The sequence below is a fragment of the Bombyx mori genome, chromosome 11, assembly GCF_030269925.1.
Source record: "Bombyx mori chromosome 11, ASM3026992v2".
Lineage (NCBI taxonomy): Eukaryota > Metazoa > Arthropoda > Insecta > Lepidoptera > Bombycidae > Bombyx > Bombyx mori.
The window spans coordinates 11,927,478-11,955,474 of NC_085117.1; the positions used below are offsets into that span (position 1 = coordinate 11,927,478).

A 27,997-nucleotide genomic window follows, 5' to 3' on the forward strand; every position below is an offset into this window, starting at 1 on the left:
CAAGATTAGCGGTTTCGTGAAATGGTTCGATAAGCAATTTTGAGCTTGCCTTAAAGTATATTTTACATCTCATAAATTTATTAAATTAACGTTATATTTTACCTTAAATAATTACAGTGCACATCAATACGTATATGTAAATATTACACGAATTGAAAAAAAAAACAATTCGCAATTTGATCCACTAGACTAGACGAACGTGATTTCCATATTCCACGAGAGTCTATGATAGTCTATACTATCTATATCTATACTAATATTATAAAGAGGAGAGATTTGTTTGTTTGTTTGTATTGAATAGGCTCAGAAACTACTAAACCGATTCAAAAAAATATTTCACTGTTTAGAAGCTACACTATTCCCGAGTGACATAGGCTATAATGTTTTTTAAAAAAATTAGAGATCCTTACTAAAACTCCAATAATGTAACCCAAGGTGTAAAAAAATTACCTAAAATATTCTTTACATCGCGTGCCCTGCGAAGACTATTGATGATAGAATAAAATAATGTACTACGACTTTGTAGAACACATTATTATTTACAAATAGTGTCGCCACAGCATATGTTTAACTATTATAGTTATGCCGCAATAAGTGTTCTTTTATTTAAAAAAATAAAACAACGTCAAATATTGTTGAAATTTTTCTTTAAGACCCGAGCGGAGCCGGAGCGGGCCGCTTGTGTCTAATAAAATACTAGAGGATTTAAAAGCATTATAAAATTTAATATCTAGGCCGCATAACAAAATAATTAATGTGAAACAATACAAATTCTTAATACTGTACTCACAAAATTCTATTGCAAACAATGTCTAGACTTCGTTTAAGACGCTACGGCGTAACTAGTGTTTACATCAGTGTTTTGACGAGAGGTCAACGAGGTCACTTGCGTTGTACATTTAATTTAAAAACCGTTTGTGTATTAATATTTTATTTCGTAATTTTACGTCTAAGAAATTTAAAAGACAAGGTCTCTATGGACGGCGCGATTACTGGAGGCCATATACCACACAGGTACGAAGTGAATGTCGTCGTCAAAGTACAAGTCTGAAGTTTAATATTAGAAAAAATGGCGACTTATCCGTAGAGACTATAGAATGGAATTGTATCGACCAGTGCATGCTCACGGCACATTCTATATATTTTTTCCTACCTGTACGCTGGTAGCCTAAGCGGCTATTCCAGCTTCGCGCGGATGGGTAGGTGAGTTCACGGACTCAGCCTGAGAGAATTTTCTATCATAACATCAGCCCTAGCAAGAGCAGTGCTTTGCAGAATCCACCACCGGGTTGGAGTCGGAGATGTAATTAGCGGCGGCCACGATAAGAAGGTGTCGTGCCGCTTTGTCGAAGTAGCGTTCTGATGCTGCCTTCCCTTAGAAATAAGGTGACACTCTACAAAACTTGCATACGCCCCGTCATGACATATGCAAGTGTAGTGTTCGCTCACGCGGCCCGCACTCAGCTAAAATCATTTCAAATTATCCAATCCCGTTTTTGCAGGATAGCCGTCGGAGCCCCGTGGTTCGTCAGGAACGTCGACCTCCATGACGACCTGGACTTAGAGTCCATCAGTAAGTATCTACAGTCGGCGTCGATCCGCCACTGCGATAAAGCGGCACGACACGAGAACCCTCTCAACGTGGCCGCCGGTAACTACATTCCCGATCCTGCGGACAGAATGGAAAGCAGTCGACGTCGCCCAAAACACGTCATCTCGGATCCTCCCGATCCACTAACGGTGCTTTTAGGTACTTCAAGCACCGGTCACCGTTCTCGTCGAACCCGTCGCTTGCGACGAAGGGCTCGACGAGTAAATTAACTCTCAGACACAGCCCACTGAGTTTCTCGCCGGATCTTCTCAGTGGGTCGCGTTTCCTATCCGGTGGTACATTCTGTGAAGCACGACTCTTGCTAGGGTTTGTGTTAGCATCGTAGTCAGGTTTGAGCCCCGTGAGCTCACCTAAAAACGTTAGGGCGAAGCTGAAATAGCCTCTCAAGGCTATCTATCAGCATAGGTAGGAAAAAAAAAAACGCTGCCTTATGATACTTATGTATCGGTCTTAAATTTAAACCGTCGTGAAGGTCGACATTCCTCACAGATTCTACCGTTACTAAGTATTAAATTATACAAAAAATGCTGTAATTTTATTATCTTAGTAAAATACGAAGTAAATGTTAAAAAAATAAATCACAAAACTCATTTTCATAGACTTCAAATTCAATTAATGAAATAACTTTCACCGCCTATTTCGTAATAGTACAGCGCTGTGTAAATGTTAAAGTTACTTCAGAGTGCAGATCGTCTGCCCTTCCGTCGCCCTTCTAGTGCGTCTGTCTAGCCGGTGTCACGGTATCCTAGCCTTGCAAGGGCATACACGCACGTTCAAATCATTTTCAATTCAACTACACTTTTGTTTGCGAAACGTATGTAATGAAAATACTTTTATCCTTTATATATAATATTGAGAGTATTCACAAAAACCTGTCTACTTACGCCGCGAAGCAGTAATGCGTTCAAATTTGAAGAGTTGGGAAAGCCTTAATAAGAAATGAAAAAAAAAGCCAACTAGTTATAGGGAGTCTGAATTGTGCAGTCTGTTTCTGACTCATCGATGGCGTTCTCTGATGTCGGAGGCCGAGACACACTTCGGGTTCTTGAGTCCGGTCATGTAATGGAAAATTTATTTATTAAACTACCATATTGTTTTAAAATCTACGACGTCTTATTTGGAATAATTATGAAAGGTTGTCCAAATATTACTATAGCATTTTATACATAATATATATACATACATTGTGCACATAAAGTTGTATATAGAACTAAAACCAGTTTTACGGTTTAATATCGCATTTTTATTCTCATTATATTATTTCCGAATACTATACAATTATCGTAGTCACTGACGACTAACGGATATTATTATTCTATTCCACTATACGGATCGGACATCCTCTATACAATAAAATTGAAAATGACCTTTATGTTTCATGACGGCATACACATTGTGTTGTCTCCATGGAGTTAATAAGTACCTATAACTCTATGGTTGTCTCCATGGAGTTAATAAGTAGTAGTAACTCTATGGTTGTCTCTCACTCACTTCTTCTTCTTCTTCTTTATTTTTGGCTCTGGCACGTTTTGTGCATTAGCCAGCGTCAAGTAATAACGTTTTTATAATTCGCCGTTTTATTTATTTACAGTTTATAAATAATAAAAAACGAAGGAAACTTATCGCAACAAAACATAAATGATTTAGAACGAATTGAATTTACAAAAAAAATCAGAATAATTATATAACAGGGAAAATAAATCAAAATTATAGTTTAATGTTATTATTTAATATAAACCTACTTAAAATACTATATACAAGGGGATTAAAATCTCGAAGAAGTAAAGAAATATTAGTAGGAAGGGGAACAGAGAGAGATACTAAAGAAGTATATAAGGAAGAATGATCATATAAAGAACAAGAAAAGAAAATATGATTCAGGTCACAATAACTCTCGCCACACTCACAGGCGGTACTAGTTACGATACCAAGTTTGTGCAAATGAACTGGAAGGCTGTTATGTCCCAGACGCATACGAATTATAGTAGAAGTGGCGGTTTTACCAAACGACAATTTGGCAAACCATGGCTTCCTGGGAACGGAAGACTGTATAGCATACAAGAAACGACCCTTAATCCGGCCGCTCTCTTCCCAACACATATTCCACGATTTGTGGAGGCATATGCCGGGCAAAGCAGCAAGATCATGGCCAAAATTCTTGTACGGGTATACGTCACCGGTCACAGTAGCACTGTTGGCCAAACTGTCAGCTTTCACATTTCCAGATATGCCACAGTGACTAGGTACCCAACAAAATGATACTAAATAGTTGTGTGATTGGCAGTGCAACAGCTTTCTCTTACATTCAAATATTACATGAAAAAAAGGGTTAAGTTTTAGTGAAAATTTTGCTAAGCTCTGTAATGCACTTAAGGAATCAGTAAATATAACGGTTTTTTTTAGTTTGAAAGACAGCACATATTCAAGAGCTTTTAATAGTCCAAAACATTCACCGGTAAAGACCGATGATTCCGGAGGTAATTTAATTTTCTGAACTATGTTGTACTGTTTGTGATACACTCCAACACCAACACACCCACTGGAGTGTTTAGATGCATCTGTATAAATTTGATGCCAGTTAGGCCATTTACTATTGACATTGCAATTAAAATTTTCATTGGCATTAAAATCAGATTTTTCAATGCCAAGAGAAAAGCAAATCACTGGAGAAAGTAAGAGAGAATCATAAGAAGCGCCAAATAAAGGAAGCACCTGAAAAGAATGAGTTGGGGCTTGTAATTGTTTGAATTTCAGGAAACTTTTTAACAGACAAGGTAAAGGTTTATGTGAAGAGGGTACTTTTTTAGAAAGAAACTCTAGTTTCGAAATGAGGGGATGATTATGGAACTGAACAATTCTAAAAATGAATCTATCGGACAGATATTGACGTCTTAAGTTTAAAGGAGGGTCACAACATTCTATTTGCAGAGCATTAACCGGACTCGATTTCATGGCACCAGAAACAATCCTCAAAGCCCTAGACTGTATGAGATCTAGTTTTCTAAAGCCAGCCACATTACCTGGGTCTAAGAAAAAGGTCCCAAAATCCAGTACACTTCTAATGACAGCATTATACACCAACCTCAGTGTAGCCGGGTGAGCACCCCACCAAACCCCACCGAGACATCTCAGCATGTTCAAGTTTCGCTCACATTTACTAACCACAAATTCGCAGTGTGGTTGACCCGTTAGTTTAGAATCAAGAATAGCTCCTAAGAACTTAACTTGATTCCTAATGGGTAATATATCCCCATCATATGTTATATTAAGTGAGCAAGGAGTACGGGATTTGGTGAAAAGTACAACAGTACTTTTTGAGGGAGACAGATCAAGGCCATTTGCATCCATCCAGATTTTTAGCAAAGATAAAGAGGAGGAAACATATCGTTCAGCAGTACTTACAGACATATCAGAGGCATAAATAACCAAGTCATCGGCATACTGTAATAAACTTGCTGAATCTCCGACTGAACCTTCTAGATCATATGTATAAATATTGTACAATAAAGGACTCAGAACAGACCCCTGTGGCAAACCTCTCCATACCAGCCTACTAGGCTTATAAGGGCCGCCAACATCTAAAATAATTTTCCTCTCCGAAAGAAGATTTACAATGGAATTAGTTAAAAAATAGGGAACCTTTAATTTATCTAATTTACTTTTTAGAATATGTAATAGAACGTTATCATAAGCCGAATTAATATCCAAAAAAGCAGCAACTACTGACTTTTTATCTGAGAAAGCATTACGAATATCCGTAACTAATATGCCTAAATTGTCCCCCACACTTTTACCTTTTCGAAATCCAAACTGAGTTTGGGACAGATATTCGTTATTTTCTATATACCATTCAAGCCGATTTTTAATTAAATGTTCAACAACTTTTGTGATCACCGATGACAAAACTATCGGACGATATGATTTGATATCAGATTGTACCTTAGACGGCTTTAAAAATGGCAATACTATTTGACTTCGCCATGACGGTGGAATGTCACCTGTCAGTAAAATTTTATTTATTAAATTTAAAAAGTAATTTAATCCTTTTTCGCCAAGGTGAGACAAAAAGGAATATGGAATCCCATCTTCCCCTGGAGCACTGTCTTTGACGTGATTTAATACACCTTTTAACTCCCCTAACGTAAAAGTTAGATTTAGAGAAGAAGGGGCATCAGAGTTATATTGCTTATAAGACAGGATAGGATCGTTGAGTGGAGCAGAAGGAGGAGCCAAACGATCAAGGAATTGATCTGCTAATTCTATAGGCAGCAACAATGCGTTAGAAGGATTGACAGCTGATCTAAATCTTTTGATATTTCGCCATATGACAGTAGCATGTGTTTCAGGTGATATAGTGCTACAAAATTTCCTCCACCCGTCAAATTTCTTTTTTTTAAATAGTTTTCTAACCTCTTTCATTATAGTCATTAATGCCTCGTAGTTTTTCATAGACATATTATTGTGATAATTACGCTCTGCTGCCTTGCGTTTCTTTATAGCATTGGTACATTCTTCATCCCACCACGGTGGAGATGACAACTTATTACTACACGGCTTTTTCTTTGGAAAAACATTATCAGCCGATTCTAACAAAATAGCTTTGAAATAATTATTATCTATGACATTAACTTCTGAGCAATTATTAATTTTCTCTTCTATTAATAACGTGTATTGACTCCATTTAGAGTCTATGATTTTGTGTTTGAGGCGAGAGTTTTGAATACACATTGTATCCTTTTTTTTACAGGGAAATGAAATGATTATGGGATAGTGATCACTATTATAAGTGGAACACAAAGTAGACCAAGATAGAGAAGATGCTAACTGGGGAGTACAAATGGACAGATCAATGGCACTAATTACTTCACCAGGCTTTGTGAGGCGAGTAGGAGAACCCGAGTTTAAAATGCACAGGCTATACATGTCTAAGATATCTAATAATTCATAACCATAACTATTAGATACTGAACTACCCCAAGATGTGTGATGAGAGTTGAAATCACCCAGAATCATGAAAGGCCGAGGAAGAACTGAAATGAAGTTTTTAATTTCATTGAAGATTTGCAAGGAGGGATGAGGGACATAGATAGAGACAAAACAGATACCATCAACAATAGCTGCAATGACAGAAAAGCAGTTACTATGTGAAGGGAGAGGGAAGGAAGAAAAGGTGCTAGAGTTTCTGATGAGTAGGCATACACCACCATATCCATCAGCCCTGTCTTCTCTTAAGCACGAATAACCAGGGATTTTGAATACAAAATCTGGCTTTAGCCAGGTTTCAGATAGAGAAAATATAAAAGGATTAAAAGTATTTATAATATGTATAATTTCATGCTTTTTGTTTATAATACTGCGGCAATTCCATTGAACTAACTTGTCCATGTTGGCCATTATTAATATTAGTATAAGTACGAATTAAATTAGCAGCGTGGGACGGTATAGATAAATTGGGTTCAGAAAGTAATTTGATCAATATAGTAATTAACTCTGCTATTGTCTGTTGTGAATTTGCATTAGACGAGGATGGTAATGCACATCCATTAGAAGGCTCTGGCATATTGTAGTCCCTTACAAGAGACTCATGTGCTACATGATCAAAACCTTTACTGTGTTGAGGAGGAGTTCTGGGTTTAGTGAAGACTGTTTTTTTATAAGATATTGTACGTGAGGATGGTGAACCAGGCAATACTGTATTTCCACCAGGAACAGATTTAGTTGGGAGAGAGGATACAATATCAGCAAATGATTTAGAAATGGGGGGATGTAATTTTGACGCTTCAATATAGGATAAGCTATTCTCTGCCATTGTTACTTTAATATCTGTTTGTCTCACGTACTCTGGACACTTTTTGCTCGAAGCAAAGTGCAGCCCAGAACATAAGCAGCAAGATACACAGTCTTCCTCCACATTACAAGTATCTCCAGTGTGGCCCTGACCACACTTGAAGCACCTGGGCTTTGACCTACATTGGACCTTGGTGTGCCCAAAGCGGCAACAATTAAAGCACTGGATGGTTGGGTATATATACAATTTAACAGGCATAGAATTATAACACATAAATACACGTTTGGGCAAAACTTGTCCATCAAATGTAAACACGACTGTTTGCGAAGGTTTCCATGTGGGTGTGTTGTTTATCATGACTTTATAGTTTAGTCTTCTAATTTTCAGAATTTCCCCACACCCAATGGGTACATTAGTGTTCTGCATAATATCTTCAGGGGACCACTCAGTTGGGACTCCCCTAACTAAACCCATCCTCATAATGTTAAAAGTTGGGATAAAAGCCTTCATGTTGTTTGTAGCTAAGCAGTTTGAAGTGACAAAGCTGTTAGCGTCTGTATAATTATTAAAAGAAAGTGTCATTTTATTTCGGCCAATACGTTTCAAACTTCCGTTAACAATATTTTTGAAAAAATTTTTTTTTAAAAATCTGCCAAACACAACTGGGTGTAATGTTGTACCATCATCATCAGCAGACTGTATTTTCTGCACGTGTACCACAAACGGGCCGTGGTCATTGGCATCATAACTAGCCCTACCAATTTGTGTGGAGGCTTTATGAGACATATCAGTGGGAGGAACGGGCTTTGAAGATGTATCAGTGCAAGGACCAGGTGCAGGCAAATCAATAGTGCTCTCAGTAAATTCGTCTTTGCATTGACAGTCCGATTGTTTAAATGTTTCTGTATTATTTTTTCTTTTCCTTTTGTTACAATTTTTACAAATTTTGTGGAGCTGGTTACGCTTCAGCTTCCTTTTAGACACCAAAGAGCAGTCAGAATCCATTCCGGATTCGTTGGAGATTGTGACAAATGCAACCGCGGGGGGCGCTGTGCCCCCCGGGTCCGGAGGCTCGTTCATATAAATATAAAAAACTTACCCCAACTCGAAGAAAAAAAGAATAAAATACAAAAAAATTTAAATAATAATAAAAATTACAAATATATACAAGTTTTAACTATTCTGATCACTTAATAGATTAAAAAAAAATATTTTTCAACAAATTCAAACAAAAACCGCGCCCGCCAAATTCAAAGGTTTCCCGCGTTTTTTTTCCTCACTCACTTATGCAATAAAAAAATGACAGTCCAATCGTTCGGATTGGAGCGCGGAGTGGCCTCCCGACAGAAATAGGCAGAATATTTTCACTGACTTTTTTGTCAGTTAAATTTTTTAATTAATTCTATAATCTTTAACTTATTTTTAAGCAAATTTATTTTTTGAATTTACAATATTATGATTACTTAAGATTACTTCGAACGGGATAATTTAGTTTTCCACTACTGTTTGATCAATAGCTTCACTTAGCGACAAGTTAGAAAGCATCTGTTGTGTATTTTCTGATTTTTTAAGTTCTGTTCTAAATCACTTAGAATCAACACAAGTTTTCAATGGAAAACTCAGCCCCTGCCGCTCCAGCCATAGGAGGTCGTCGAGAACCATCGACAGATCCCGTGAAAGCTCAAGGAGTTTTGTCCGTACTACTTGATTTGTTCTATTTTTCGATAAATTTACTTTTACAAATAATTTTGATTTTTGTTTCCCAGGAACGCATTGGCTCGCAAAACTAGAGACACAGCAAGGATATGGCGGGAAAGATGGGGTTTTTACTGTCGAATTGACAAAATCCAAGAAGAGGAAGCAGAGAAAATTGGTAACAAAACGATTTGCTGGTGGTATTGCATCTTTACTGGTGGTAGGTCGTCTTGTGAGCCCGCATGAGTGGGTGCAACCACCCTGCCTATTTCTGCCGTGAAGCAGTAATACGTTTCGATCTGAAGGATGAGGCAGCCGTTTTATTGAAAAAACTGAGACTTAGAACTCATGTCTCAAGGTGAGTACCGGCATTAACGTAGATCTCTATGGGCTCCGGTTACGACTCAACACCAGGTGGACCGTGAGATCGTTCATTGATAGTAAAAATCATTTTGGAAGTGAAAATAAAAATAAAGTACTTGCATTGCTGATCCCATGAGCAAGAGCGCCCACTAAGCCCGATGCAAGTCTGCCTTCAAAGGAAATAAACAATTGGTGACCAATCCCGATTTTTCCAATGTTGAAAATTACTAATTCATAATAATTCGAGACTCAACTATGAGTAATATTGATAGGAGATACCAGGTCGGACATCTCGGATTCTCTTTTTTTTTTTTAAGAATGTATAACATCAAATAAACAAACAATATTTCTTGAATAGATTGAATAGATTGTTCAGGTACACCTAGCCAAGGTACACATGCCCTTGGATTGAATCTTTGAATCTTTTTAAAAAACCTATCTATCTAGTTTGTCTATTTGAGAACGATCCTTTGTACCCAATGTTAGTGAGAGAATAGGCATTTTTAAATGCATGCATCGCGACTTCTATTTTACATCGTCTATTCGATCGAAACGCATACTTTCAGCGGCCAAACAACAATGTCGGCCTGTCTTTGTCAATTTATAGGTATGACCAAGGACGAATACAGGGCAGCAGTCCGTTCTATGAGCAGCCAGCCAGAACCTAAGACATCTCCAGTCGATGTGGATCCATCTCCCAAGCCTCTTCCTCCAACATCGACTGGTAAAATTGTCCTTAATTTTATTAGTTGCTCACCGCACCTTTATATGTACTAGTGGTCCCGCAGTAGTCGAAATTCGACTATAATTAACTGAAATTGTAAGTCTGATATTGTAAGTTGTAAATGTGATTTTACCTTTTTTAAATACAACAGCTGATAATCGAAAAATCTTTAGATTACTACGTGAAACAAAAACTTTGTACCCCTTTTGACGAAAATTGCTCGGAGGGAGGAGTATGAAATTTCCCACGCTTATACAGAATATAGAGAAGGAGTGCAAAATGTTAATCCTTTTTTTAATTATGCATAATTACAATATATCAAAAAACAAAACATTACACATATTACCATGTCTTTGACACAACACATATACATATTTAAATACTTTTTCTTTATTGTCAAACTTTTGTTAGTCTGTAGTAAAATTGAGAATAGGTTAATATTGTTTATCTTTAATATTATTTGCCTATAGTGTAGTCTTGACGAAATCTGTGAATAAAGAAGCATAATAATAGTCTTTGAGAATAGAACCATAATAATGTTCAAACTTATAATTTCAATTAATTATAGTCGAATTTCGACTACCGGGGGACCGCTAGTTCAAATTATTTTACAATTTTTTTTGCCATTGCAGGTATGATTGGTCGTCGAGCTCAGTGTCCATTGGAGCGGTACGGTCCTCTGGTCAAAACTGGTCGACAATACTCTACGCGTCCACCAATGAAACCTGGACAAGTTTATGATCCTTACAAACAGACATTGGTGTTCTTAGGGTGATCTTAGAACCTTTATATTTATATATATTGGATCAAAAACAATATAAGATTTTGCTAAATCTATCGTTATTCTTAAACATTACGTCTATGGACTCCGATAACCATTTCGATAGGCCATGAGTTCGTCATTTCATTTAGAGAAATAAAAAAGATTCGACTTTTCCAAATTGAACAAAATGGTTTCAGGCACTCTATCATACAAATGAAAACCGTAATTTCCAGGAGTGTTGATGGCGATCCAATATCATACAAGCTGCCTCCGTCGCGGTGCGAGGTGACAGACGAAATGTGGTCACAGCCGCAACAGCTGACCGTTTCACCATTTCAATGGGAAAATATAGAAAAAACACTGAGTGATTCATAAAATAACTAGATCTTAAAATAATAAGCTTAATTCCGTAATCAATATAGTGTTATCTATACTAATATATAAATCTACAGTGGTTTTTACGGATGTTCCGTTATAACTACTGAACCGTGCATCTGATTGACTTGAAACTTAGTATACATGTAGAAAATTCATGTACTTAATGGATAGGCTAATATTTATATGAGTGTTGGACTCCCCACACCAGTTGCGGGGGCGTTAATGACGAGAATCTTTGTGGGAGTGAGAAATAATAATGTTAGTTTTAAATGCCCAGCGAAGCGAACGGGTATAGTTAGTATTATTATACATAAGAAACTGATTTTGGGGGGCGTTAATGACGAGAAACTTTGTGGGAGTGAGAAATAATAATGTTAGTTTTAAATGCCCAGCGAAGCGGACTGATACAGCTAGTATTATTATACATAAGAAACTGAATTTGGTTTTTTGTTTGTTATGTTACGTCTTAACTATTATTCAGGATCGATCATGAACTTTTGTAAAAACGTTGTCCCTAGAAAAGTAAATTGACGCACACATTCCTTGGCTGTGCCCCTGGCGTTGCTAACGTCCATGAGCGACGGTAACCACTTACCATCAGGTAGGCCGTATGCTCATCTGCCTACAAAGGCAATAATAAAACTTAAGAATTACTTTCAAATTAATATTTTAATATGTATGCAAACTGTTTCAATTTACACAAACGAACTAGCTGACCCGGCAGACTTCGTAATGCATCAAACGATAAATAAAAAACCTAAGCTTCTGTATAAAATAAACATAAAACAAACAAAAGTAATCCGTCCGACGGGGGACACATCAAAGGGAAAGGAAAATTGTTATTTTTACTTAATTCCGAGCATTTTCATATTGTTTCACCTTTTAAACCTCTGGACTTCCACAAACAATTCAAGACCAAAATTAGCCAAATCGGTTCAGTCGTTCTCGAATTTTAGCGAAACTAACGAACAGCAATACATTTTATATATATATAGATAAGCGAAGACTGGTTAATCAAATGTAGAATAATAATAATAAATAAGGAACTGCAGCAACACAAATTGCTGAAGGCGGGAAAAGAAAATTAACGAGTGATCTTAATGCGTATTATCTGAATTGACTGTTATTTTTTTCTTTCATCTGCTAATTAATAATTGATTGTTACCAATAGAATTGTTACGTAGTCTTTTTAATTCAATAAGAATTTCGGTAAACAAATAGAGAAATACTTGTGGGAGCACATTATGAGTCCGCACAGGGAGGTACATGTATTGTGCTTTTACTACCGCAAAGAAGTCATACGTTCCGAAGTGAAGGGCGAGACTGCCGTTATACAATTAAGCATTCGACCTCATTTTTTGGGGTCATTGGTGACGTTCACGCTGTGATATCTACGGAGTCCGTAGCCGTTTTAAATCAGATGGGCTGTAAACTCCTTCACCTATGTATATGCGCAGCCCAAAAAATACTTTTTTTTTTATTGCTTAGATGGGTGGACGAGCTCACAGCCCACCTGATGTTAAGTGGTTACTGGAGCCTATAGACATCTACAACGTAAATGCGCCACCCACCGTGAGATATAAGTTCTAAGGTCTCAGTATAGTTACAACGGCTGCCCCACCCTTCAAACCGAAACGCATTACTGCTTCACGGCAGAAATAGGCAAGGCGGTGGTACCTACCCGTCCGGACTCACAAGAGGTCCTACCACCAGTAATTACGCAAATTATAATTTTGCGGGCTTGATTTTTATTACACAATGTTATTCCTTCACCGTTGAAGTCAATCGTGAACATTTGTTAAGTACGAGTTTCATTAGAAAAATTGGTACCCGCCTGCGGCATTCGAACATCGGTGCATCGCTAGATACGAATGCACCGGACGTCTTATCCTTTAGGCCACGACGACTTCTAAAACTTTCATCCAGAAAACAAGACGTACTATTCTGAATTATTATTTTTACACTATAAAGAAGCGAGAACAGCGAAACGTTTGATGGTAGCCCCTTTATAAACCTACAAGCTTTTGCCCGCGACTCCGTCCGCGTGGAGTACTTACTTTGGCATAACGCTAAATTTTACCCCCCACTTGATTTACGTAGAAAGTGAAAATATTTTTGAATTATAGAATGTTAAGGAAGCTATATAAACCCCTATTTTGAAAAATTCTTTATTGGTGCTCCATTTGTATTGGTCTTACCGTGATTAGCATCCATTCATATATTAGCCCATTATATAGCCCATTTATTGAGGCTATAGGCTACAGCTATATAGCCTATAGTCTCAATAAATGGGCTATCTAACACTGAAAGAATTTTTCAAATCGGACCAGTAGTTTCTGAGATTAGCGCGTTCAAACAAACAAACTCTTCCGCTTTATAATATTAGTATAGATAATACAATTTAGAAAACATTTCCTAAATATACAAATACTGAAATATGGTGATCAATAAGGCAATATAGGTAATTTTTATTTAAGTTTATTGTAACATAAAAGTAAAAACGATTATTTAATTAACACTTCGTTTATTTCTTATCGCCACGGGAGGTAACATTGACATTATATTTTCTGGGAGTATCTCGACCGTAACAGCTTCACTCTTGCCGAGCCAATAAAAATCGGAGAGATACTGAAACAGAATACGCTTTTTAAAAATGATTATGAAAACTTATCTATCTCAATCTTGGGTGATATATAAATAAATAAATTCTTTTTTTTTGAGGTTACACGTGCATACTCGTTTTCGTTTATTTTCCGAACTTTCTATCCAAATTTCTTCCTAGTTCCTGTTTAAAATACAGTAATTAAGGCATGACTACAGATAAGTTCTAGTAGGGGATCAAATGTTCCATTTCAAACAAGTCAGAGCCGCCCCTGTGTATGAAAACATAACATCCTTATTTTTGGTCAAGAATTCATTGTCTATGGATTGTGCGAGGTGGAACATTGCAAATGGTTTATAAACGGTTTATAAATAATACTTAAATTAAAAAAAACATTGTTCGTTTAGATATCTTCATTGAAATGAAGATATTAGTATAGAGAGAGTTAACATTTTAATTTTATTTTCATAGTGTAAAATCCCTCTTTTTATTGGATAAGTGGTTTTGTAAAGAAGTCAACAGGAAATTCAGATATTTTTAAGCCCAGTTGCAAATAAAAAAATTCGAGCAATAACGACACGATTGCGTTAAACAGAGATAGAGACACTTGTCAGATTATTACGGACCTTACCCGGACTAAGATCATTAATCTATACACAGTTATGAAGGTACAGTTTTAGTAATTAGATTAGCAGTTTTAGCAAATAGATCAGATATGAATAAAGTTCTTTTTATTTGATAAATACCTTCATGGGAAGAATATGATAACCTAGATTCATTTCGCCTGCGTCCGCCGATTTCTTCTTTTTGGTTGGCTCCATTTCAAACTGCACGGGCAAAGAGGTAAATTAAAACACTGCCTGTGTAATTTATGTAAAAAATTAATCTAATATTTTTTTATTGCTCAGATGAGTGGACGAGCTCACGGCCCACCTGGTGTTATGTGGTTACCGGAGCCCATAGACATCAACAACGTAAACGCCACCACCCGCCTCGAGACACGAGTTGTAAGGCCTCAGTTATTACAGTACAACGGCTGCCCCACGCTTCAAACCGAATCGCATTACTGCTTCATGGCAGAAATAGACGGGGTGGTGATGCCTACACCTGATTTCTCAACATGCCCTACCACCACTCAATTTTTCTTTATATACCATTAGCAATAATAATGGATGAGTTTGTGCATATACAGAATATAAATTTAAATGTAAAAGTGACAAGTTTTTTAAATCAAAGTTAAGCAAAGACAACCCAACTATTCAACCCTATAAATGGCATCACTTAATATCCACGGTTGTAAGCAAAAACTTAATTCTATTGTCATATATAATAGAATTATAACGAAGAAAAATTATTACAATGTGTTGTCAAGAAAAAAATCTATGAAAATTCAAAAAATTCAATATTTTTTTCGTTTCCCTTGTAGGCAGACGAGCATACGGCCCACCTGATGGTGAGTGGTCACCGTCGCCCATGGACTTCAGAAATGCCAGGGGCAGAGCCAAGCCGCTGCCTAATAGTATGTAATGCATGTGAAAGTATTCTCACCTGCGCTTTCCTGTCCAATACGAACAGATCTCTCAAGTGTTGGAACACGACGGACTGGCCGCTCGGGTGCGGGTGTACGGACAGCACGCACTGCTTCGTGTCGTACCACACGGGGGGCATGGCCGAGCCGGGCCAATCACTGAATTTTTTCTCGAACAATTCATATTCTACGACCTGTGGAAAGTAAAAAAAAAAACACCTCGTATAGAACGCTTAGTGAAGTGTACACTTAAAAATAACGTGTTATTTTTTATTTATTTATTGCTTAGATGAGTGGACGAGCTCACAGCCCACCTGGTGTTAAGTGGGTACTGGAGCCCATCTATAACGTAAATGCCGCCACTCACCTTAAGATATATGTTCTAAGGTCTCAGTATAGTTATAATGGCTGCCCCAACTTTCAATCCGAAAAGCATTACTGCTTCACGGCTGAAATAGGCAGGGTGGTGGTATTTACCCATGCGGACTCACAAGAGGTTCTATCACGAGTAAATATTCATTAAAATATAAATATATATTCCTTAAAATTTGCTAATGAAATATACATAGATACAAAAAGGCAAATTGTAATACCCTGTCATTTCTGCCGCGAAACAACCATGCGTATCTGTTTGAATAGATTGAACAGTAAGATTGAGGCTTTGAATCATGTAATCAAGTTAGGTTTGGTAGCATTCATGTGGACGAGCTCACCCATCTATGCAATAAAAATAAAATCAAAAATCAAAAAAATATTCTAATTTTAAACATACCTTTCTGTCAACGTATGCTACTATCAAAGTCTCCTTTTCGGCATCGACAACCATGGCCGATGGTACACAATGATATTTCGGCAATGTTATATAGTGTTCGAATTTCTTTCCAATTTGTGTCCATATTACTATATCACCTTGTGTGTCCGCTACCACTAAATACACTTTATTGCTAGGACATTTCTTTGATATTTGAAAATGCAATATTGATTTGCAACTTAAATCTGTAAGAACAAATGAAAGAAGATTTATGTGTATGTATATTAAAATTAGATAAATCCATTCTGTTCTCCATGCAAATGGTTATTTATATTCTACTAAAATTATAAATAATATATACATTATAGAACGGCTGTACATTACCAGGTTAAAATAATGTACATTTGTTGAATTTATTTCATAAAAAAACTGAGTACTTCAAAGCTATCATCAAAATAAATATTTGTTTTTATATACTTATTTACAGGCCCTATACATTACAATTCAACGATGTCAACCGAGCAGTATATATTTTACGGTAAAAGTAGATATTGCGGTAAATGTACACATTTTCCGGTAATTGTGCACATTTGCCTCCTCATTTGGGTAATGTGCATTCAACTAACATTTACCATTTCAAAGAAGGGAAATGTACATTGAATTCACAATGACCATGTCGTTTTGGTAAATGTGAGCATGGCATACAAAATACGAAATCGCAAGTACTAGTAATGTGGTGCGCATGCGCTTGCGCACTTCTACAACCTAACCTATAACCTAACCTACGACATATTATATAATATGCAAAGAAAAGTATGTTTTGTTTGTCATTTACATTTTTTTAATTAAAAAATTTTCGTTATTAAAGTTTTTTTGTATTATGTTTATTTAAATAAATATGTTTTTACTGCAACAGCATTATTAATTTATTTGTATTCCAAATTTTCTTAAAACATGAAGGAAAGAGTATTGTAAGGTTTATGATTATTTATATTAATATGATTATATAGAGTGTAAGGTTTCTGATTATTTATATGATTATATAGAGTCCTGTACATATTAAGAATTATTATTAAATATGAGGTTTATATTGCAAACCATTAAAATATTGTTAAGTAATAAATCCAACAGTTGACAAATGTCGTCAATAGATGTCACAGGCTAACAAAATTACATCGCGGTAGCGTTGTGTGTAAAAATTTGTATAAGAAGTCCAAAGTAATTATGAATAAATCAAGAACCAAACGCATCAATGTAAAATTGGCAGATTAAAGCAAAGTGTGAACAAAGTTAGCCTGTTTAATTTATATGTCTGACACCCAAAAGGTCAGAAGCGGGATAAATAAGGCTCTAGAAAACTAACCTTACTACGCCCACGGATCGGTAAAACGTAAGTTATTATTAATTATTTACATCTGATTCAGTGATATTGAAAATTCTGATGGTTGTGATTTTTTTTTTTTTTTATATGAATTTTCTTTGTCTTGTTCCTCTTCATAATACAAACCCGCACTGAGTCATTTTTTATTATTGCCTTGTAACCGATCAGTGCAAGCGCACTGAACAATCGACCACGTAATGATCACATGTGCGTTGGGTTGAATAAACCAATGACGAAGAACCAATGAAGAAATCAATGACGATTATAACTTTGACTTAATATAAGTAATTAAACTTAAAACAACAAATTCATTCTACCCACCTGCCGTTTTATTTACATGGTGACGAAAAAGTTAAGGGTTTTATAGGCTCTATTAGAATCTAACGACACTCGTTATTGCATTGGTTTAAATGTTTACATAAATATATTAGAGTGCGTCAGGTCTTTGGAAATACATGATTTTCGATGAATGCACATGCATAATAAAGTTTATTTTCTTTTCTGTTCCCCGTTCCACGAGGAGTCCTCTTCTAGCTTTTCGGAATGTACCCGATATTATGCCATTTAAATTACCCTATTCTACTTTTTGCAATTATTAAACCCGGTTAAAGCAGTTTATAATTATCATCATTCTAAGCTCCACAATGTGAGTTTCAGTTACGCTCATCATCTGTGACGTGGAGGACGACACTAGCCGAGGAGAAGGGTCTGGTGCTCGGCTAGTAAGAGGAAGTGGCTTAATGATAAAAGGAGCCCATGTGCTTAGTCGAGGGGAAGGACTAACACATAGGGAATGACCAAGGAGCATCCGAGGCTGAGGATGTAGGTCACATGTGCTTAGTCGAGGGGAAGGGCTAACACATGGGAGTGACCAAGGAGCATCCAAGGCTGAGGGTGTAGGTCAACAGGGAAGGATTGGGAGGATGAGCTCGCGGATAGAGCAAGGAGCATCCGAGGTTAGGATGTAGGGTCCATGTGCTTAGTCGAGGGGAAGGACTAACACATGGGAGTGACCAAGGAGCATCCGAGGTTAAGGATGTAGGTCAACAGGAAAGGATTAGGAGGATGTGCTCGAGGATAGAGCATGGAGCATCCGAGGTTGAGGATGTAGGGCGACAGGAAAGAATTAGAAGGAGGAGCTCGAGCATAGAGCAATATGTAACATTTGATAAAATGGACAAGGACACGATGATTCGAAGAGAACGGTTGCGTGGAAAGCGATCGAGTGAACGACGATCGCGTAAGCAGCGGTCGAGCAGGCAACAATCAAGCGGCTCTGATGACAGGGACGAATACGAAAGAAGGAGATGGAAAACAAGGACAAGGACAGGACAGAGGAGACGGCATGTGTCTTCCTCTTCAGGATCTGATATGGGGTCACCGCAGCTTCCGCGCAAGGTTGAGCGTGGTAAGGAGGACGACGGTTCAGATACAAAGGTATTAGTAGATAAATTCTTGAATATTCTTGACAAAATAAAAGGTTCAGATAAGCCCAAACTTACGTTCAACACAAATGTTATCCCCGAATTTGACCCAATGGCAAAGGAACAAACTATCCTTACTTGGCTGACGAAAGTGGAAGAATGAGCTCACATATATGGGTGGGAAGACAGGGAAATTATCCACTATTCCTTGCCCAAGCTTTCTGGTGTCGCTAAAACTTGGTATCAGGGCTTATCTAGCCTATTATTTTACATGGACTGAGTGGAAACAAAAACTTATAGAATCTTTTCCCCAAAGCGAGAACTATGCTGAGTTATTGCATAAAATGTTAGCAAAAACAGTTAGATACGGTGAGTCGTTTGAACATTACTATCATGCGAAAATGAACTTGTTAAATCGTTGCAAAATTTATGGCAAGGAAGTGGTAGACTGTTTGCTGTACGGGGTTGAAGATCGTGCCGTTAAAGTGGGTGCTCAAGCCGCTCAATTTAAGCAACCTGAGCAAGTGCTCAAATACTTTAGAACCGTGAAGGTAGGCAAAGTTCGTGACTCCATTAACGATGCCAACCTGAAAAAAACAAATCAATCTGGCACGAGCAGGGCGGGCCCTAGTAATAACGGAATCCGTTGCTTCAATTGCAACGAAATAGGTCACCCTAGCTTTAAATGTACAAAACTTATCGCGAAGTGTACGACCTGCGGGAGGATTGGTCATTAGGCGATTAACTGTTTAAAAAAATAAAACTCCGATTAATAAAGACGATAGTCAGGCCTTAGATAAAAATAATGAACAAAAACAAGTATCTAATGTAACTGGCGATGATAGTGCTATTGATAAATATATACTGGATATAAAGATTAACAACTCAGGGGTCAAGTGTCATGTAGATTTAGGGAGTCAATGCTCGTTAATTAGACAGAGTACCGCTAAGGAGTTGAACCTGAATATCGATGTGAGGGAAGGTATGCCGGTATTAAGAGGAATAGGAGGAAACCTGACTTGCCCTTTAGGTGTAGCTACCGTGAGTGTAGAAGTTCAAGGGTTAAAAAAAAACTATTGAAATATATGTAGTAGAAGATTATGTACTAAGTTACTCTGCATTACTTGGACATTCCTTTACAGAGAAGCCTGATATTATAATGACTAAAACGCCGACTAAGATCGTATTTGAAAGACTCGCGTGTACTAAAATAAGACTCATAGTGGAAGATGACACGGAAATAGATGGTAACGTTGTACGTCCCATAATTGTTAATGCTGATGGGCAGGGAAACGGTAGCATCTACGTCCATGGCTCGTTAAGGGGTGCTGAAGGAAAAGAGTACTATCTTTTTCCCGGTACGTACGAGATAAAAGACAGCCGCACAGCGCTTTTAATTTATAATGCCTCGTCAAACAAGGTTTGTATAAAGAAGGACACTCTCTTAACACGAGCACTGCGTAATACGCATCCAACACCTTTTTTCCAATCTTGTAGCGTTCTTACCGATAGGGGACTGGATGAAGAGATCAGTTGCAATCCTGAGCTAACAAAACAGCAGCCCGAAGAACTACAAAAGTTATTATTTCAGCATAGCGATTGCTTCTCAAGTGGGCTCAAGGACCTTGGGTTTACCAACATCACTGAGATGGTTATCGACCTTAACGACACGGAACCAGTCGTGTATCGCCCATGCCGTATGTCACATACTGAGCGACAATTAGTAAGAGACATGGTTAAGGAGATGGTAGATAATGGTAGAGCTAGGGAGTCATCTTCATCATATGCCAGTCCTATAGTCCTGGTACAAAAAAAAGAATAGTGAGAAACGATTGTATGTGGACTATCGAGCTCTAAACAGAAAGCCCAAAAAGGAACACTACCCCCTACCAAGAGTCGAGGATCAGTTGGACCTATTATCCGGTAACACCCTATTTACGTCATTGGACCTTGCTTCCGGGTACTATCAAACACCAGTCGCCGAGGCCTCCCGTAGTAAAACTGCCTTTGTAACACTTGATGGGCAGTATGAATACAACCGCATGCCTTTCGGACTAGTTAATGCACCATCTGTGTTCCAAAGGACAATCCATAAAATATTAAAGGAGGCCCAAATTAAATATGCTGTTGTCTACATGGATGACATACTGATACCATCCAAGGATTTTAGGGAAGGCATCCAAAGACTAGGCGAAGTTCTCACACTGAAATTAAGTAAGTGCTATTTCTTTTTGAATGTCATAGACTTTCTAGGGTTTGAAGTGAGTGCTAATGGTATCCGCCCAGGTAGTAAAGAAAAAACTGAAGCCGTCTCAAAATTCCCAACACCTACCAATCAGCACGAATTGCGTCAATTTCTGGGTCTGTCTGGGTTCTTCAGACGGTTTATACAGGGATATGTTACGATAACTGCACCGTTAACGGATTTACTGAAGAAAGACGCTAACTGGGGTTGGCCGAACAGGATCAGGCGTTCACAGGCACTAAAAGCGCTCTGGTGGAGTGACCGGTGCTAGCTCTATACGATCCTAAGTCCGAAACCGAGCTACATACGGACGCTTGCAAAGAAGGCCTAGCGGGTATTTTACTGCAGCGTAACTGTAATGGTGCATTGCAACCAGTTTCCTACTTCAGCAGGAAAACTACCGCTGACGAACGCAAGTTTCATTCGTACGAGCTCGAAACTTTGGCGGTCATTGCATCTCTCAATCAGTTTAGGGTTTATTTAGTGGGAATACCATTTAAAATCTTGACCGATTGCAATGCACTCAGGTCCACTCTAACTAAGCGTGACTTGATACCTCGCATAGCTAGGTGGTGGGTCCAACTTCAGAAGTACGACTGTACAATCGAGTACCGGCCTGGTGTTAGCATGGCACACGCGAATGCCCTAAGCAGAAACCCAGTCAATTCTTCTTCAGGTAACACATGTACTAGATGTTTTACAAATACAGCAAATCGAACAGGACTGGATTACGACGGTACAAACTGCAGATGACGAGATAAATAAAATCAAAAGGATTCTTTCTGACCCTTCATCGGCGGAGGTAGCGGACATACACAAAAACTACAGACTGAAGAATGTCCATGTTTACCGCGTGGTAGGTGACGAAATAAAATGGCTGGTACCCAAAAGTGTACGCTGGCAAATTTTAAAAATGAACCACGATGACGTTGGCCATTGTGGTTTTGAAAGAACCCTACAGCGCATCCGAGGCCATTATTGGTTCGCGAAAATGCGGCGTCTCGTCCGGAAGTATGTTACCTCCTGCCTTGAGTGCGCGTACCACAAAGCTCCAGGTGATAAACGAGAAGGAGAACTCCACCCAATCGAAAAGATAAAGGTACGAGTTTCACCAGTAAGGCGTTTCAAGATTTTACGACCTCTTACGGGATCAAACATATTGTAAATGCCGTTGCAACGCCTCGAGCAAACGGGCAAGTAGAAAGGTTTAATAGAACGATTTTAGATACTCTATCGACAGCCAATCACGGCGGCGACGACAAGTCGTGGGACAACCACATCACTGATATACAGGTTGGTATGAACACAGCTCGACATAAAACTACCCAAAAGAGCCCCTCTGAGCTACTATTTGGATTTAACATAATTAATAGAACGGAAAGCATACTTAGTACGGTAATCAATGACACCCTAAATAGGACTCCCATTGAGGAATTGGCGGAAGTCAGACAACAGGCTAGTAAAAAAAAAAAAAAAAAACAGCAACAAGTTAAAGATGCAGTCAATTTTAATAAGCATAGGAAACCAGCGAGGCAGTACCAAGAAGGGGATTTAGTACGCTTAGCAAGGCAGGCTCCGCACGATGGAAAATCTCAAAAGCTCTCTGTTAAGTACCAAGGCCCTTATCGTATACTAAAGGTTCTTCCCAATGATAGGTTCGTGGTAGAAGATATACCAATGACTCGCAAAAAAGGTAGAAGGTATGAAGCAGTTGTATCTATTGATAAGATTCAGCCTTGGATGTCGTTCTGTAGAGAATTAGAATCTGATGAATCTAGTTATAGTGTTGATGACAGTGATTAGATACTTGATTACTCAGTTTATGTTTGACATTTAGTTACTTAAGAAAGAAATTGTTATTTTAATTATTATTTTGATAGAACTTAAAACCATGGAAACGATTTAGCGATAGATATGTGTATGTACTTAGTATTTATAGCAAAAAAAATGTTAAAAAAAAATGTTACACGTCATATATAAACCTAGTGTATAATTAATTGCATTTATTATTATTATTTTTTTTTTGTTTGTAACATATATATTTTGTTTTTTTTTCTTGATCTCAAAGCGAAGGGTCTCGCTTTAGGTAGGATGGCCGAGCTGTAAGGTTTATGATTATTTATATTAATATGATTATATAGAGTGTAAGGTTTCTGATTATTTATATGATTATATAGAGTCCTGTACATATTAAGAATTATTATTAAATATGAGGTTTATATTGCAAACCATTAAAATATTGTTAAGTAATAAATCCAACAGTTGACAAATGTCGTCAATAGATGTCACAGGCTAACAAAATTACATCGCGGTAGCGTTGTGTGTAAAAATTTGTATAAGAAGTCCAAAGTAATTATGAATAAATCAAGAACCAAACGCATCAATGTAAAATTGGCAGATTAAAGCAAAGTGTGAACAAAGTTAGCCTGTTTAATTTATATGTCTGACACCCAAAAGTATGTATACATTAACCAAAACGTGAAGGCAAGAGACACATTTGCCGGGAAATGTACATATACATTATATTCAGTTCACATATATACCTAACTTTTTGGCAAATGTGCACATTTACCGGTAAAAGTGTACATTTCCCAAGAGTGTACATTTATCGTAACATATACATTGTTATAGTTTTTCTCTATTGATTGATAATAAACGAAAATATAAATGAACTTAATTACGTACGTTTTTTAGTGTTGATAGTCTGTGTAACGGTGACGCCTGCTTCAGGATCCACTTGAAGGAAACTGATGGTACCCGCGTTATATACGATCAACACTTTAGAGTCTTCTGTGAAAGCGAAATGGCTACATGTCGTTATTGAACCATTTAATATGACTTTAGATAAATATACATTCGATTCGTCATCCTGAAATCATACAGATTTTTTTACAGATTTTCAATGTTAGCATTCAAGAATGAGTCGTTCAGTGTGAACTCTGGGATTAGGTTTTCTACAAAATGCTAATATAATCTAAAAAGATTTTATTCTGACTGAAAGTAGATAATGGCAATGTTCAATAAAATTTATTCTCAGATACATAAGGCTCGATTTACTTTGGCAAAAACGACTTTTATTTGGTTATGTGTAATTAGTTTAATATATTCGACATCTAGAATACATTTTTAGAACATCTAGAATACATTACATACATTTTGTATTATTGAACTTAATCTATTCTAAATAATTGTAATGTGGTGTAATTGTGGAGTGCTTTATTGAAATTGGAAGACTTGGGGTTGGTGAATGACTGATGGAGATCTTAGAATACCATAAAGATATGAAATTGAAAGCTAGTTTGTACTGAAATAATGGCTAAGATTGCCTTCAGATCAAAATATAACTGCTAGAAAAAACAGATATGAGGTAATTTTCACTTGTGCCAAACTCATTTCTTTTGAATCCAGTGGACTCACTATTTATTGTGTTAATAGTGCAATCACATTCCTTGCTATCGGGCTGAGATTCGTGGGTTGATCAACAGGAGTATTTGCTTTGTCTGGGTGTATATGTATGTATAAACGTAATATATGTACACATATCAGTTTTTGAGTTTTTGGTACCCTCATAGTATAAGGAATCGTAGTTTGAGGCCAGATGATTATATGTGAATTGTCCCCAATTAGTATATTATGTTAACTTATAGGACCCAACATTCAAGGCTGTTTTATTTGGTATGTATTACAAGTTCTGTTTCATTTACTCTATACATATGGAAAATAAACTTACACTATCCAATTTAAGCATCCTTGTGTGACTCTCTGTGGAGTAAACGATAAGCTCTCCATTTGGTGAAATGGCACATGACTGAATCTGTTTTTTTCCTTTTGTCTGCAGAGATAGAAGTTTCACAGGGTTTTCAGATATTTTTAACATTTCATTTACTTTCTCGCAGTCTGAATGATTATTTTCTGTATTTATTTTGTTTTTAATGATTACATTTGCAGGTTCTGCTACAGGCCTTCCTGATTTATCTTTTAGAAATGCTCCCAGTTTCCAAACTTCTAAATGATTACTGTACCTATGAGATTATAAAAACATGTTTAGAATATGAAATTTATAAGTAAGTTAAACTACATAAAACTTTTTTTAGACATGAAATTTACATACAACTGTTAGTTGTAGACAAAAGACATCTCCAAGGGTGTCAGACAAATATTTGCCCAGCCTCACAAATACAAAAAAGAAGTGATAGAGTAATGATTTCTAGGTAGAAAGGGTATCTTAAAGTCTTACCAGACATCCTTTAACTAAGAAAGAGATCAGAAAATGGTAGGCTGTTAATGTGGACCACTAGTTAACGAATAAGATTCCGTCACTGATGTTGATATAAATAAAAAATACAAACATTGTACAGTAAATTTAAATTAATTTAAAATGGTTTATGTGTACCTTAAAAGTAAAAATTTCTTGGAAGAACACACCAATGATCTGGGTGTTGGCAACAAATGTGGTATTCGTTGAAATCCTTTTCGAACATAATGAAATGTTGAGATGTATCCATCAACACCAACCGACAATACTTTTTGATCCAATACTGCAATATCTCTAAAAATAAAAGTTACATTATCAACCAAACTGTGTTAACTTTGATGTTTAATTTCAAATTACTACTGCTATTCTTTGAAAGTCTAGAATACTGTTTTAAATTGTAGGACAGCCATTTTTATAAAGTTCAGATTGCCTCAATACATTTCAAACTTGATTTGTTTTGCAAAAAAAAAGGAAATATAAATAATTGAAAAAAATTATTAATACCTTACATCATGCTGATTTATGGAATTTTGATAACTCTTAACCCATTGCTCATCTGCAGAGTCAGACTTCTTAATTTTCCTAAATTGTATTATGGTTGGATCCACTCCACTGCAGAATAAATTATTTTTGTCTTCAGACACTGCTATTGTTAAGATGTCTGCTTTATGACTAATAAATGATTCAATCTAGAAAATTAAAGTTTATTTATTTATTTTTGTTTAATGAAGGAACTCACAGCCCACCTGTTGTTAAGAGGTTTGCTGTTCTTGTTGATTCTCTAGGAAACATTTTTGTAATTATGAATAGGTGGCACTTTGCATTAGTATGGTAGTTTTGCAGTAGTAATTCTTTTTTTTATTTTTTATTGCCTAGATATGTGGATGAGCTCACAGCCCACCTGGTGTTAAGTGGTTACTGGAACCCATAGACATCTACAACGTAAATGCGCCACACACCTTGAGATATAAGTTCTAAGATCTCAGTATAGTTACAACGGCTGTCCCACCCTTCAAACCGAAACGCATTACTGCTTCACGGCAGAAATAGGCGGGGCGGTGGTATCTACCCGTGTGGACTCACAAGAGGTCCTACCACCAGTAATTACGCAAATTATAATTTTGCGGGTTCGATTTTTTATTACACGATGTTATTCCTTCACTGTGGAAGTCAAGTTCTGCAAGTATAAAACCACTAAAAAGTTGTTTCATTTAAAATATGAAGTAAGAAGTTTACTTTACAAATCCCTTGCCTTCCCTATTTAGGAAAGGCAAGATCTTAAATGATCAGTCCATTAAATACAGAACTATATGGTTTCAAAAATACTATAATGGGCTCACATGGACTAATGATCATTTCAGTCACCTGTCAATATTAATATAAGTAAAAACATTCTAAATGAATATAATCTTCTAACCTCATCACCTGTATTGCCATCCCACAGTGTGAGTCGACCCAAACTATCACCCGATGCAATAATATTGTTCTCAAGTGTAACAAGGGACCAAACAATAACTTCTTTACCCCGTCTGCTTACTGATATACGTGTAGTTGCGTGTCCAGTCTCGACATTCCATACCCTAATTGTATTTACTGACCCTGTAAATTAATAAAAAAAGAAGAAATCAATAGTTTTAGAACACATTTCTTTTGAGTTTCATTTCTTTAAAATTGAAAGCTACATTATGAGTAATTTATCCATAAGAGAACATTAAATTAAAATCATGAACTTGGTTCATAAGCATATAAAATGTCTTTTTACTGACCTGTAACAAGTATGCTGCTTGTTTCATTAAACTTGCAGCAAAGAATTCTACCTTCCTGTTTGTCAAACAACTTCTTGTAGATAATATCATCATTTTCAACATTATACAAGTTGACATAGCCTTGTTCAGTACCAACAGCTACTAATGTATTGTCTGGGCTAACATCAAGACACCAAGCAGCATATCCAGTTAATAATATTGTATTTCTTATACACATTTCTTCAAGATTCCATTCAACTAATGCACCGCCTAATCCGGTTGTAAGCAGTCTGTCTTTCACCCAGCCTAGAGCTTCTACTGAGCCGTCCTTTACTGCAGGTATGAATTTTAAGAGGAATGGGAAATGTGTCATGTCCCATATTTCAATACTTGAATCTTTCCTGCAATTTAAATACAACTATTATTATTGTTGAAATTATGATTACCTATCTGACACGTTCATGACTAAAACATAGAATTACCTCGCGAGGGACAATTGTTTATTTAATTTATTATAAGCGATACAATTCACTGGGGTTGGTTGGGGATTATAATAACGAATACGATGTACGCTAGTAGCCATATTTTATCGTAATTTTTACTTTTATTTAATAAACAGGGCCAACACATGGAATATAACCTTAATTCAAAATCAAAGCTTGTCATAATTTATAATAGCACGATAATAGCAGCACTACGTTATGTCACAATGACATGTTCTCTGTGTCACAGTTTCTGTCAAT

General features: G+C 36.8%; 3 protein-coding genes across 10 annotated transcripts in view; 1 reads left to right on the forward strand and 2 right to left on the reverse strand.

The window, feature by feature from the left end:
* Positions 1-10,547, reverse strand: part of LOC101736633 (actin-binding protein WASF2) — a 129,808-nt gene extending 119,261 nt beyond the window's left edge. Inside the window, exons 1-3 of one of the 6 annotated variants that reach the window (XR_009974303.1) lie at positions 3,541-9,098; positions 2,796-3,230; positions 2,497-2,656 (exon numbers count right to left, since the gene is read on the reverse strand). The gene's annotated coding sequence lies outside the window, so the exon portion shown is untranslated. Of the gene's footprint in view, positions 1-2,496; positions 2,657-2,795; positions 9,100-9,574; positions 9,629-10,315 lie in introns of those variants that run through there. The other 5 variants (XM_062671170.1, XR_009974302.1, XR_009974301.1 and 2 more) reach the window with 5 other exon arrangements.
* On the forward strand, positions 6-18,885 carry LOC105842387 (uncharacterized). Of its 3 annotated transcripts, none has more exons than XM_012695075.4 (7): positions 6-24; positions 8,993-9,093; positions 9,167-9,273; positions 10,066-10,182; positions 10,815-10,953; positions 11,179-17,594; positions 18,243-18,885. In XM_012695075.4, exons 1-6 carry the CDS (start codon positions 22-24, stop codon positions 11,318-11,320), a joined length of 609 nt encoding a protein of 202 aa, XP_012550529.2. In that variant the 5' UTR covers positions 6-21; the 3' UTR covers positions 11,321-17,594; positions 18,243-18,885. The 3 variants fall into 3 exon arrangements, 2 of the variants coding, with proteins under 2 accessions (XP_012550529.2, XP_037869725.1); XR_009974304.1 differs by lacking the exon at positions 6-24 and adding an exon at positions 179-1,014; XM_038013797.2 differs by lacking the exons at positions 6-24; positions 8,993-9,093 and adding an exon at positions 629-1,014.
* LOC101742367 (U3 small nucleolar RNA-associated protein 4 homolog) lies at positions 13,831-27,993 on the reverse strand. Its single transcript, XM_038013799.2, has 11 exons — positions 27,737-27,993; positions 27,276-27,655; positions 26,927-27,108; positions 26,014-26,198; positions 25,648-25,803; positions 24,985-25,276; positions 23,940-24,123; positions 16,226-16,449; positions 15,474-15,647; positions 14,672-14,752; positions 13,831-13,951 (listed from the first exon to the last, which is right to left on the reverse strand). The coding sequence occupies exons 1-11, from the start codon at positions 27,835-27,837 to the stop codon at positions 13,832-13,834; spliced, it is 2,079 nt and encodes a 692-aa protein (XP_037869727.1). The 5' UTR covers positions 27,838-27,993; the 3' UTR covers position 13,831.
* Positions 27,994-27,997: the final 4 nt, after the last annotated feature.